A 13,134-nucleotide genomic window follows, 5' to 3' on the forward strand; every position below is an offset into this window, starting at 1 on the left:
GCCCGCCAGGCTTCACTTGCTGGCCGGTTCCGAGATGCCAGCTGTGGCGGCCAAAACCCCACTGAGCACTCCAGGGGCCCAGGAAGGTCGTGGGCTCAAGTCCCTGAGAAAACACACGTGGTAGTGCACCTTGGCAACAAGGGCGGCCCTTACAGCGCAACTGCATTTCCTTGAGGGAGGCCTTCAACTCCAGACGTAAAAAAGACACACACGCATGGCCCGGTTCCATCTGGTCTCCCAGGTCTCAGCCTGCAGCCGGCACAGGAAGAGAACCCACCACAGGGTTAGATTTCGTGCCTACAGGCTAATCTTAGTCTCGCTGCTCACTGTTGGCTGCGACCACCTCTTGTTCCTGCTGTTCAGCCGGGGAGCCCAGCGCCGTGGTTACTGATTACTTTCCCTCCTCCGCAGACTAGTGAGTGAGGACCTGGAGCAGGTACCTCCCAGTCGCGCGCTGGAGGAAACTCCTGAGGACCGACTTTTGCGCCGGAGGGAAGAACGAGCCCGTAACTGAAGCAGACAGACCCCAGCTGCCCCGCGGGAGCTCTCCGCAGTGTCTCTGCCCGAAGAAGCGGCTAGCACCACGCCCCTCCTCCTCATCGTGCGCACTGCGGACTGGGGAGGACACCAGCCAGGCGCGCAGGTACTGGTTTCAAACACATTCCATCAGGTCTATAAAACTGTTTGGAAAAAATTTATTTGAACATCTGAAAGGAAAACTGAGAGACCCCAATAAAACAGAGAAGCTCCGCTCCCTGGCGACGGGCGAGCCTCACAGGTTTCCCCAAGCGGCACCCAGTGCGGTGTGAGCCAGTGGTGCAGCTTGGGGCCCAGGGAGCAGTTGAAGCGCCCGTGTCCGCGGCGGGGACGCGGCCCATTCACAAGGAAGCCAGCCAGACAGATGGACTTGCAAACGCTGCTTCCCCGTCCGCGCTCCGACAGCACAGGCTCGGAGCACATGTCCGAAATGACACTCAGGCTCACAGACCTGGCAGCTTTTAAAGATGTCCACATGGCTGCGCAGAGGGCTGGACATTTCTCCTTCCATCTAGACTTTGACGAATGTGACCAGGTGGGAGGCACCTGGACTGCGATGTCGCAGAACTTTCGCACCCACACAGTTCTGCCAGTGAGGAGGGGCCGCCAGGCCCTCCTCCACAGGGTTGGCCGCCCTTCTCCTGGAAGGCTTCCTCCAACCCAGGCGCAGAAGGCACGGTGCCAGTCGGCAGTATGCAGGGGGCCAGCCTAGCGGATGGGCCTGAATGGGAACGTCATGCCAGAGATGAAGGTGTGTCCGGGGTGCGTGGGCAGGGCAGGGTGGGCAGCGGGGTGGGCCGGTACGGCTCCGTAGCCCAGCGGGGGCGTATGGATGTGAGGGTAGAACCCGGGAGGGAGCGCGGCGTGCGGTGACTGCTGCACCGGGCCCGAGATGACCAGCTGGAGCAGGCTGCGAACACAAGGAGAAGGATCAGGACACACTGGTTCCAACAAGTTCCCCTGACATGCGGCATCGAGGCAGGCCCCTGGACTTGGCACTGCGGGGGAGAGAGAAGAGAAGCCTGGGACACCGAGGTGGCGCTCACACACATGCCAGCACAGGCACCAGATGCGGGAACAGAACAGGCAAGTTTCCAGTCGGGGAAACTTGCGAGCCCAGGGAGGACGGAGGGTGGCTCGTGGCCGGGGAGGAGCGGGAGGAGGTGATCTGGAGGTGGCAGGATTTAGACTGGGGCCGGGAGAGAGGAGGGGCCCGCAGTGGGAAAAGCCGGGATCCTGCAGGATGGGGAGGGAGGGGGCCCGCCGTCCACAGAAGCTTGGGGGCAGCCTCAACCTCTGGTGCAGGGGCCACTGCAGTCAGCATCCGCTGTAGCCTCAACTGTCCACACCTACGGGTCGTGACTGAGGCACCGCAGCAAAAACGGCAGACAGGAAAATTCTCAAAGTCATTCTCCACGACTGAGCCCTAACTGAATTCGAAGCAAAGCCACATGAAAGCGGGCCTTTCACATGATCCTGACGTTGAGAGTCCTGTACTGGCCCCCCCCTCAGAGATGGACTGATGAGAAGTTCCAGAGGATTCCAATGGGGACCCCTAGTTACAACACTAAGAAGATAAAGGATTTATACTCGGTCACTATTTTAATGCCCTGGAAACATTGAACACTCAGTAAAAGCTATGCACAAAGATGGGAAAGATCACAAAGGGATCACTGCAAGGTGGGGAAGAGATGCCACTCGTATCAACAATGTCCCCGGATGCAGGGGACTTTCCTGAAGCCCAGAAGGAAAAAAGAATGAACGAGAAGGAACAGCATGGGTTCCTGAGGGCGGGGAGGCCTCTGGACGAGCTGTCCGTCCTGCTGACAGAACATCTCAAGGAGGGCCATTTTGTTCCACCAGGGACCACCTCCCTCCACCCTCTCCGGTTCACTGCCTGGACGCCTGAGCGGAGCCGCCCCTCCCAGCAGAGTCCGACGTGGAGCCAGACCAGCAGGGACACCCATCCTCTGGAGGTAGCTCCGCTCGCCCATCAGCCGTGAAGGAGGATCTGGCCTGCCCTCCAGCCTCATATTACACATGTGACCAGCGCGACAGGCCTGCCCACACTTCCGGCCCTGGCAGGGCTGCTGGTCAGGCTCTGGGCAGTTGGGTGCACGCACAGTGCGGTGGGGCCTGGTGGGCGCTCACCCTCTGTCCACACTGCCTGCCAACGCCAGCCCTGGGGCCCCGCCTTCTATGTTAAAAACTAGCATGACCATCTTAAGAGAGAACCACATTGATCATCCGACTAACTGAACTTCGCTGTCCTCACTCCTGTAAACCCTGCTGTGTGCACACTACCGTGTGCACAAGAGTTCAGCCTTCAGCCTTCAACCAGCAACATTTCCTCACAGTCACCCCAACACCTGTTTTTAGCAGACACATCATGTTTCCTCCTTGTGATGTATCACTACTAACTTACTAAGTATCTCTGTGCTACCGGACTAGGGCTAGGCTGCTTCCAGCTTCCTGCTGCTAATAATGCTACATTATTTGCATGAAACATTTCTGTGCAGGTAATTTTCTGCTTCTTAGATTCAGTGAAATTAACTAGATCAAGAGAAACTGCTAACTTATACAAGTAACAGTAAAAGTGACAGCGGCTACCACTTCTTAGGTGCTTATTACATATTAAGTACTATTCTAAGTGCTTTCTGTGTTTCTGCTCAATTAATCCTCACCAAAATCCTATGACGTGGGCGGAGGGGAGGGCAGGGGAGAGGAGGCAGGGGGACGTGAAACAGGTACTATTATTTTCTCGATTTTACAGTGAAAAAGGAGGTAATGGGAGATAAGAAACTCGGCTGAGGTCACGTAGACAGGAAGTCGCAAGGCTGGAACTCTGACCAGCAGCTGTGACCGCAGCTCCTGCTTCTCATCACCATTCCCACTGCTCCCCCCAGATTATGACAATAACCACCAATCGTGGAGAGACCTCGGGGTGCCATGGACTGGGCTAAGAATTTTACAAACACCACCTCGTTTAAACCTCACTGCAACCCTGTAAGGCAGGTGAGTGACTGCCACCACTTGACAAGGGGGCACCGAGGCTCAGAGTCAGTGCCACAGCAAACCACAGATGGAACGGAGCTCAGAGCCCGGTCTGTGCTGCCAGACACCAAGGCGCTGGCCTAACCGACACGCTGTGCCCCAGGGCTGTGTCTCTGCAGTATTCCCCAAAGGGCTGGGCAGCCACGAGGTCACCAACGGTGCCTGTGCACCACCACCTCGACACACACGTGCTGACGCAGGGAGCACTGCTTTCTTCCCTGATGGCCGTTTTTTCCATTCCTTTGACCTGCTCTCTCCTTGGGCTTCCTCTCACGTGGGTCACGCTATTAATCCATCCCCCACTTACTGTCAGGTCCTTTGGGGGCCCCTTGTAAACAGAAGCTCTATAGCCTGCAGACCAGCCCTCCCCAAGGAAGCCTGGACAAGGGTCTGCCCTGCCTTGTACTCCAGCACCCTCAACCTCCACTCCAGCCCGTCTAGAAGTCTTGAGCAGGCACTTACTTATTATGCGGCAGCCTGGAGCACAAGGTTCTCAGGTCATCTGAAATTAAGGAGATACAGAATTAGGAACAGACTTGAGACAACGAGATGAGCAATTCCCTGATGTTCCAGGCCACTAGCAAGACAGTAATGATGCCTCACACGACAACTTCCTGGCATCAATTAGAAACTGGGTTCTCTTTCTCTTCAATTTTCGCTTTAACAAAGTAGGTCCCAAACAGAATCCATCACTTAGGGAAGCGGGTAGCTCTACTGGTAATTTGTTAGATGGCTGGGAAAGGGCCCAGAGACAGCAGGTCAGGTGCCCAAGGCAGTCTCAGAGCAAGACAGGATTCGGGAAGCCCGTGACCCGGGACCACCACTTGGGCCGGAGGCAACGTCTGTGAGCCAACAGTCAGAAAGCAAACACAAGTGTGTCATCAGCACCAGATCGTTCTCCTCGGACAGTATGAGCACTGAAACGCAGAACTAAGGAACCCTCAAAACCGGTGACGGGAATGTTTCATGCACTTAAACATGTGCGTTTTATTGTATATAAATTATGCCTCAATAAAAAGGAACTGCAGAAAAAGAAAAGATTCTCCAAGAGGGACGATATTAAGCTATTATTATCCATGCTCTGAAGAGTCCCTGGGCCTGGGCAAAACAGTCAGGAGACACACAGAGATGTCACGGCCAGTGTTCTACCTGGGTTGAGTTCCGCGACTCCCACCCTCTTCCCCTGTATTCACTAAGAGGAAAGAAGTCCTAAAAGAAGCAGAAAACAGTGTGTGTCTAGGAGCCCCTATTTCTTTCCATTGGGTGGTATCCCCGCCCCTAGGGAGGCCCGGGCAGGGAAAGGACCCACCTCTCGTGCACAGCAGGGCTCCAGAGGCCATGGCCACCTGCAAAGCCTGTGCGAGCCGGTCCAGGGAAAGCTCGATCTCCTGGGAGGCATTGAGGGGGTTCAGTTCATCCGCCAATCTGTTGATCTCCTCCACCAGCTGGGACCATGTGGTCAAAGAGGATGAGCCCCAGGCGCCCGTACAGGTTTTTCTCGGTTAAGTGCACCTGGAGCATCATGAGAACCTGCAGGACGCTGAGGTGCAGCTTTGAGTACAAGAGGTGGGAGTCCCTGTCCATCCCTCCCGAGTCCTTCGTGACTTTGGGAGCAACGTGGCCATTGGATAAGGAGGGCTTTTTCTTCCTTTTGTAAGCCAGAGGAGCCTTCACACACCAGCGGATCAGCCCAGTGAGCGGGGTGAGCTCTAAAAATCCTATTGGGAGGTTGGCTGCGATTGGAGTATTTAAAAAAGTGATGAGAATCAACCTTGGGTCCTCAAAAATCCAGTTGACAATCACTTCAAGCAAGTCCAATGGTGGGATGAGGTCATCTGCAAACAAAGATGCATGAAGTCAGGAGGGTTTTCAGCCCCAGGGACAGAAGTACACGGGAGGTGGGGGGAGGGCCTCCAAGTTCACAGCACCCGTCACCTGACGTTCAGACGACGGACTGGTGTTCTCACCTATTTTGTCTCCTTTCCTAGAACATCCTCTCCATGAGGGCTGGGACTCTCATCATACTCAGAGTTCCATCCCCAGTGCCAGGACCGCCTGGCCACAGTGGGGCTCAAGAAACGTTTGTTAAATGAACAATTCCCTAAAACTCCATTATGCCTTGAAGAGCCCATGTGTCAGTTTAAATAAAATCCCACACTTTTATAACCAAAACTACTATCACACTTCACCCAGGCACTTGTGAGTAGGTTTTATCCCTATGTTTGGCGTTCCCTCAATGGTACGGTGACGGTAAGGGCGGCCTCTGGGGAGCAGCTCAGAGTCCCATCAACGATCTGCAGCTGCCAAGAGCCATCCCAGCTCCAAAACTGGAACCTCTGTCTAAGCAAAGCCTTGACTCCAGGGATTCCTGAGACCTGGCACATTCTGTGGCAAGACAGAGAATAATGATTAGAAAAACAAATGTTGACATTATTCTGGGTTTACGATGTGCCAGGCACCGGTCTAAGTCCCTTACACACGTTAACTCACTTAATCCTCAAACAATTCTCCTATTATATAAAGGATAAGGAAACTCCTATTATATAAAGGATTAAGTAATCCCCTCCAGACTTATTAAAGTATGTGGTGGGCCCAGATCTGAGCCCAGGTAGCCTGGCTCTTAACCACTGGTCTACAATGCCCATCCTGGGATCAGCACACAATGCCTTGGGCTGTCTGTGTGCACAGGAGTGGGTCCCCAGCCTCCTGTTTTGAGGGCTGTGCACCTTCAGCTCGTGAAAAAGCTCGGGATGACGGAGCCCCTTCCAGGCTGCTAAGGTCCAGAGCCAAGCCTGAGAAAGCAGAGGCGGAGAGGGAGCCCCGTGTCACTGTAAGGCCCCCGGCTGTTCTTTCTCGGGAAACACTGGCCTTTTCCCTGAGGTTATGCCCACCTTGGTGCTAACCCACCCCTTCCCTTCTGTTATGAAATGATGGTGACAGGAGGTAGCAGTGTTGTCTGTGATCTTTACTTGGCAAAATAAACAGTGGTGACCCTGTGTCTGGCCCCTTGACTCCCCAAGATGCTTCTGTCTGGGAAATGGCAGTCTCAGGTCCACTCCTCCAGCATCACAGCCCCTCCCCTGCCCCACACACATCTGAGATGAGGAATCTGCAGGACCCAGGTGGCGGTGTGCGCACACGTGCTCTGTGAATGCACACAAACGTGTGTACTTGAGTGAATAATCCCTACACCCTTCCTTTGCAGAGACCCAGATTCTCTGCGCCATTCAGGTAGGAGAGGATTCTGCTGGGTTAGGTGAGCCTCTGCCGTCTGCTGTGTGGTACTGAGGCCCCGCCCCGCCCCCCCTGGAATGGGCTCCTGTCACCCGAAGCACCAAGAGCAGCAGCAATCACCATTCTGACGGTGAGCTCAGGCCCGCCACTGTGCAGCCAGTGATTTCCACGTGTCCAAACTCACCAAATTGTATATATAAACACATATAGCTTTTTGCACGTCAATCGTACTTTAACAAAGCAATTTAAAAAAGAAAAAAGAAACCGCTGACTTATCAGACTGGCAAACTGACTTACAAGAAAAATACCTCATCTCATAATTATCCTAGAATGTTACTAGTACTCTCTGAACATCCCTTCCTTCTCCATATGTTAATTAACCCATTCTCAATGTTAAGGCCAATTTCTGTCCTTGTTGCCCTGGAATAACTAATGACTTGAAAGGACAACTGTTATGCTGTAAATAGGGTTTAATCAAATCTCTCCTGTGGGAAAACACAAGGCCTGAATACTGTTCCTAGCTACTGACGGCTCCTAAGAAGCCTCCGAGGAGAGCGCCAGGTAAAATCCCACCCTCGCAGTGGGGCGCCGCTCCCACGACCTGCCGCCCCTCCCGCGGCAGGTGGCTACAGAAGACGAGATGAGATGAGACTACACGTAGGTGTGACATGCACCTGAATGGCCATACTGTCCACGCGAGCTTTCTCAGAAGAACTAAAAAGTCTAACAGCAAGAAAAAAGTCACAAATAACAGGAAACTCGCATATGCTCAGGGTGTCAGTGGGAGACCAATGCTGGACTGAACAGAAATGGGAAATGTTGCTGAAGGCTTTCAACATGCTGGTTTAGCTACCAGACCAGGGTAAGGAAGGGACCACCTGTCAGCCCTCTGAGCCGCCAGAGCGGAGGGCAGAGGAGGAGGAAGAGGAGCCCGAAAGGGAAAAGCAGGCTTTGAGTCTGGCTCTGCAGAGAAGGCTGCTCGCCGCGCGAGGCCTGTAACTTCCCCTCATGAAAAGCAAGAGCCACAGACCCTGGCCAGGGCTGCCTGGGCTGTGGGGGCCACACAAGGACACAGATGCAGAAGGACTCAGTGCTTCTCAATCCATGTTCCCTGGAACCCACCACTAGGGGAAGAAAGTGGGCAGCAGAGCCCAGTGGGTGGGGTCAGAGACCCCCGTCCCAAATCAACCAGAGCTGATCAACATCTATCAGTTTCTTTAATGGGAGTCTGCATAAAATGATCTGACCAGAGGGCTCTGCCGCTGGACAAGGACAAGGGACGTGGGCTTCTCCCAGCTGAAGTCAAATGCTAACTAATGGCCACCCTGAAGACCATTCCTGGCATCTTGCTAAGGAAGTCTCAGAACATCACTGACGCATGCCTCCCAGTGCAATGCACTGAGGACACACCATGGTCTGGGGAACATTGTTTAATCTGAATCTTCCATAAGGAAACAAACAAATCTAAATTGAGGGATGTTCTGTAAAACAACAGGCCTGAGCTCTTTAAAAATGTCAATGTCACATATCCAGAGGGAACCTTAATTCAAAAAGACACCTGCACCCCAATGTTCATAGCAGCACTATTTACAATAGCCAAGACATGGAAAAAACCTTAATGTCCATCAACAGATGACTGGATAAAGAAGTTGTGGTATATTTATACAATGGAATACTACTCAGCCATAAAAATGATAAAATGCCATTTGCAGCAACATGGATGGCCCTGGAGAATGTCATTCTAAGTGAAGCGAAAAGAGAAAGAAAAATACCATATATCACTCATATGTGGAATCTAAATAACAGAAAAGACAAATGAACTTATATATAAAACAGAAACAGACTCACAGACATAGAAAACAGACTTGTGGTTGCCAGGGGTGAGGGGGGAGGGAAGAGATAAACTGGGAGTTTGAGATTTGCAGATATTGATGGGTATATATAAAATATATAAACAAGTTTATACTGTATAGCACAGGGAAATATATTCAATATCTTGTGGTAGCTTACGGTGAAAAAGAATATGAAGATGAATATATGCATGTTCATGAATGACTGAGGAATTGTGCTATACACCAGAAATTGATACAACATTGTAAACTGACTGTACCTCAATAAAAAAAAAAAAAGTCAATGTCAGAAGAGACTTTTTTAAGTGCCAGGAAGGACCTGTTTTAAAAAGACCACAGTGACATGACAGCCATGCATGAGGTATGATCCCTGACTGGATTCTGAACTCTCCTGACCCCTCAAAACAGGAGGAAAAAGGCTATAAAAGACATTAGCGAGACAATCAAGGAAATCTGAGTAACAGGCTACACGTGAGATAATAGTTTTCTGTCAATATTTAGTTTCTTACATGTGATAATGGTATCATGGGTACAGACGGAAATGTTCTTGTCCTTAGGAGATACATGTTTAAGTACTTGGTACATGATACTGGCAACAAACTCTCAACAGTTCAGGAAAAAAATACTTGTGGGAGTGCAGGTGTGGGGGAGAAAGAGCAGAGGGAAAGGAGAAAGAACATACGGCTGAATGTTAACACCTGGTGAACCTCGGTGAGAGGCACATAAACATTAGTTGTAATATTCCTGCAACTTTCCTGAAGTTTTGAAATTTTTTAAAACAAAATATGAAGAATAAAAAAAGCAAGTCATGGGAGGGAGGTTAGAGCTCATGGGTAGAGCATGTGCTTCGCATGCATGAGGTCCTGGGTTCAATCCCTAGTACCTCCGTTAACCAAAAAAATAAAAAACAAACACCCCCCCAAACTCCCAAAACCCCCACATAAAACAAAACAAAAACTTAAAAAAAAAAAGAAAAGAAAGAAAAGCAAGTCAAGTCATGTCTAGGAGAAAGCCACATCTCTCCCAGGCATCGGAGCCTTGCTTCGGGGGCTGTCTGCCACTTGGACCATTCCCATCAGGCAGATAGGAACCACTAAGAAAAATCCCCTGTTAGCAAATTCCAGAAGTCCAGGCGGCCCACCCTGTTAGCTTTCAGCTCGAAATAAAATACACATTTCAGAGATAATGACCAAAGCACTCACGGCTGGGTGTTCAGTGGAAGCACCACTGGCAACCAGCTGGAGCCTCTGGAATGGCAACAACCTGTTTAAAGTTTACCTGACGCCAGGTCATACAGCGCGGTGACGGAAGTAATGAACTGGCAGCAGAAGCGAGGGCTGGCACTGAATATCTGCTTCAGCGTCTGAACGGATCCTGGCACCAAACAGCAGTAGTCGTCCACGAGGGCCCTGGCTAACCTCACACAGTAGACCACAGGCGTCCGCTAGAAAAAAGCCACAGTCCACGTAACTACAGGTGTTGTGAGCGAGGGGACGGGCAACTCCGTGTCTGCCTTCTGTCCAAGGCAGCCTGCACTACAAGGGCAGAGCCGAGTAGGTGGGACAGAGGGCATACGACTTTTAGCCGAGGCTAAAATATTCACTATCTTGCCCTTTACGTGAAAGGCCTGTTGAACTCTGCTTTGAAGTTTACTTGGGAAAAGTCATTCCTAACTTCAGATGAGGAAATGACAACTTTTGTAACCCTACAGGTAAGACTCCAAAAGTCAAAGTTAACCATTGCTTCCACATTGATGAGATTTGAGATTTAGGGAAGTCTGTGAACTATGATTTAGATCAGTCCTTTCTCAACTTCTCTTACGACTCTCTCCTATTACGGGTTCCCTTACTACTTCTGAATCCTGGATCACCACCCTCCCCAGCCTTTTTCCTTCCCACTCAGATGCCAATCTGTAGCTGCTGCCATATTTAACAGCTGCTCAGGATGCTACAGTTCCTGGGCCACAACACAGCCTGCGGGGGAAACCGCAAGGAGGCATCAGGCCAGACTGTCCTCTCAGGCTGAAATCTGCCCTGGACTACATCACACCAGCCGCCTCCACCTTTCCTCAGGAGGAAGCTGCAGCCCCACACCCCAGTGTGGCAAACTCTGAGCCAAATGCAAGACCCTTTCCTGTTGTTAACATCTGCTTTCACTTTGCCAAAATGCTAGCATCACAGTACCACATCATGAGAGAGAAATAGAAAATCATATGACGAATAACAAAACGCTAAAGTTCACATCACTTGGTTGTTAAGGGACAGAGGTAATCTTGGGGTAAAACCCAACACACAGTATCAATTCAGATGCCCCAGAAATCGGACTGGTGAGAATTACTGGTACAGATTTCACTGATATTTACCTCTGTACTACAAAAAACGATATATATTTTTGCTGGCCAAATTTTAGAGATAAATAAGATCATAAGAAAAATATTTAAATAAATTGGAAAAAAAAAAACCCCAAATGATTTCAAGGCCTTGGGAATGAAACAGGTTTGAGAGACTGAATGTAGTCAATTCTGTTATCTTAGCTAAGGATCCTATTAATCAAGATTTTGAGTTAGTAACTACTCTGAGCGAATTATCAATTTTTCAAAGACTGAGTAACAAAAAAGCAAAACAAAATAGATCTTCCAAAAAACTAACATGAAATCTACTATAAATACACATTTTTTCTTTGATATTTAAAAACACTCTAGAAGGCCCTTATGTCCATAGCAATGAGGAGAGCCAGCAATTTTGTAATGGCACCCTGGAACAACTCACATGCTGACTGATTCAACTGTATAAAAACAAGCAAATATTGCCACAATAAGACACATAATGATCTTAAAAAAAAAAAAAAAAGAATCTTTGAAGCTGCATGTATAGCTGTTTTCAAAATCCTACCTTCTTGTTTTTAACTAAGAAAAACGACCTTTCACTTGTTCTGAAGACAGAACCATTTCTTCTTAAATTCATTTACCATTACAAACTACTGTTTTTCTCAAGATTGGTTACAACTTGTATTTATAGGTCTGGGGTATCAGCATATAGGGCAGTGGTATCAGGCAGATAAAGTGGAAAAGGCCTCTCCAGAAATCCAACTGAATTAAAATTCCTGACGCTAGACTCGTCCTCGGAAGCTCTGGGGAAAAGGCTATTTCTGGAGAAGTACCTGGAGCCATGAGGCTGCACACTCCAACACTGGGATTCGACACACTGCCACTGCCATGGAGACCAGTTTTCCCAACAAGCTCATCCGGCTGTCATCGGCTTTGTTCCCTTGGGGGCTGAAAAGGGATGAGAAAATAATCTGCCGGACAGAGTCCTTGGTTTGCTCCTGGAAATAATTGCACATGATTTCAAGAAGTTGGAGCTCCTGAAGTGAATTCAGTCTCTGTAAAACAAGTCCAGGAGAAGTGATGAGAAATTTTAACACACCTATTAATTCACACCATAAGAAAACAGAAAATACGCTATTTTCCCCAGGGAACTTTTCATCTCTCTAAAGCCTGGGTCCCGGGGAATAGAACTCTGCTGTTAATCTCAGGAAATGTCATTATATGTCACTATGCATCGTCCTGGGGAACTCGGGATGACCTACAGACGTCTGAGATGACAAGACTTTAACGTCTCTTCCTTTAACACCACTGAGACGCAGCTGTCACATGCCCCGCAATACAGGCACCTCGGCTGCTGCTCGAAGAGCAAGGCCAAGGGCGAGAAGGAGCCCTCGACAGCAGGGCATCTGTGTTTTGACAAACGCCTGTCACCGACAGCGGAGGGAAAAAGAGCAGGAGTCTCCCCGTCGCGGCCGCCGGTCCCCCGCCGCACCTTGGGCTGCGCGCCGCGCTCCTTGGGCACCTGGAACACGAACTCCTCGAGCAGCTCCACGGGGCCCTTGTCCACGATGGGCAGCGGCGCGCTCTGCAGCTGGCTGCTGAAGTAGATGTCCAGGTGGTACAGCACCTCCTTGGCGGCGCTGAGCGCGTCGCGGCGCAGCAGCGAGTGGCGGATGTCGCTCATGGTGCGGCCGCCGCGGCCCGGGGCGCCGGGAGCGCGTCGAGACTTCCGCCCCGGGCCCCGCGGACGCGCCCGCCGCTGTGGAGACAAAGAGGCCGCGACCGGCCTCCGCCCGCCGACCCCGGGCCCGCGCCGCGGCGCCCGCCCGCACGCGGCTACCCGCTCAGGCCCGCTCAGGGGGCCATCGCCGCCGCCGCCGCCGCCGGCCAGCGGGCGCCCCGGGTATGCGACTGCGGCGCCACCGAGGGCCGCGGGAGCCCGGACGCCGCGGAGCCGAACGGCGGCGGAATGCCGAGCGCGGCGACGGCGGCCCGCAGGGGCCAAGCCACGGCGGTGGCGAGGGCCCGCCCTCAGGAGGGCGCCCCCTGGCGGCTCGGCCCGCGGCGCGAAGGGCGCCGCTCCTCCCAGAGGCAGGCCCCGCCCCTCCCCGCAGGCCCCGCCCCTGGGCCCTG

General features: G+C 51.5%; 1 protein-coding gene across 1 annotated transcript; it reads right to left on the reverse strand.

The window, feature by feature from the left end:
- Nucleotides 1–675: 675 nt before the first annotated feature.
- Nucleotides 676–13,027, reverse strand: C18H7orf26 (chromosome 18 C7orf26 homolog). The gene is given in 7 exon segments (XM_014561374.2): nucleotides 676–1,447; nucleotides 4,054–4,093; nucleotides 4,901–5,036; nucleotides 5,038–5,426; nucleotides 9,954–10,119; nucleotides 11,835–12,056; nucleotides 12,494–13,027. Coding segments are annotated over 7 exon segments (1,347 nt in total). The 5' UTR covers nucleotides 12,686–13,027; the 3' UTR covers nucleotides 676–1,245.
- Nucleotides 13,028–13,134: the final 107 nt, after the last annotated feature.

Source organism: Camelus ferus, chromosome 18 (assembly GCF_009834535.1).
Source record: "Camelus ferus isolate YT-003-E chromosome 18, BCGSAC_Cfer_1.0, whole genome shotgun sequence".
NCBI lineage: Eukaryota > Metazoa > Chordata > Mammalia > Artiodactyla > Camelidae > Camelus > Camelus ferus.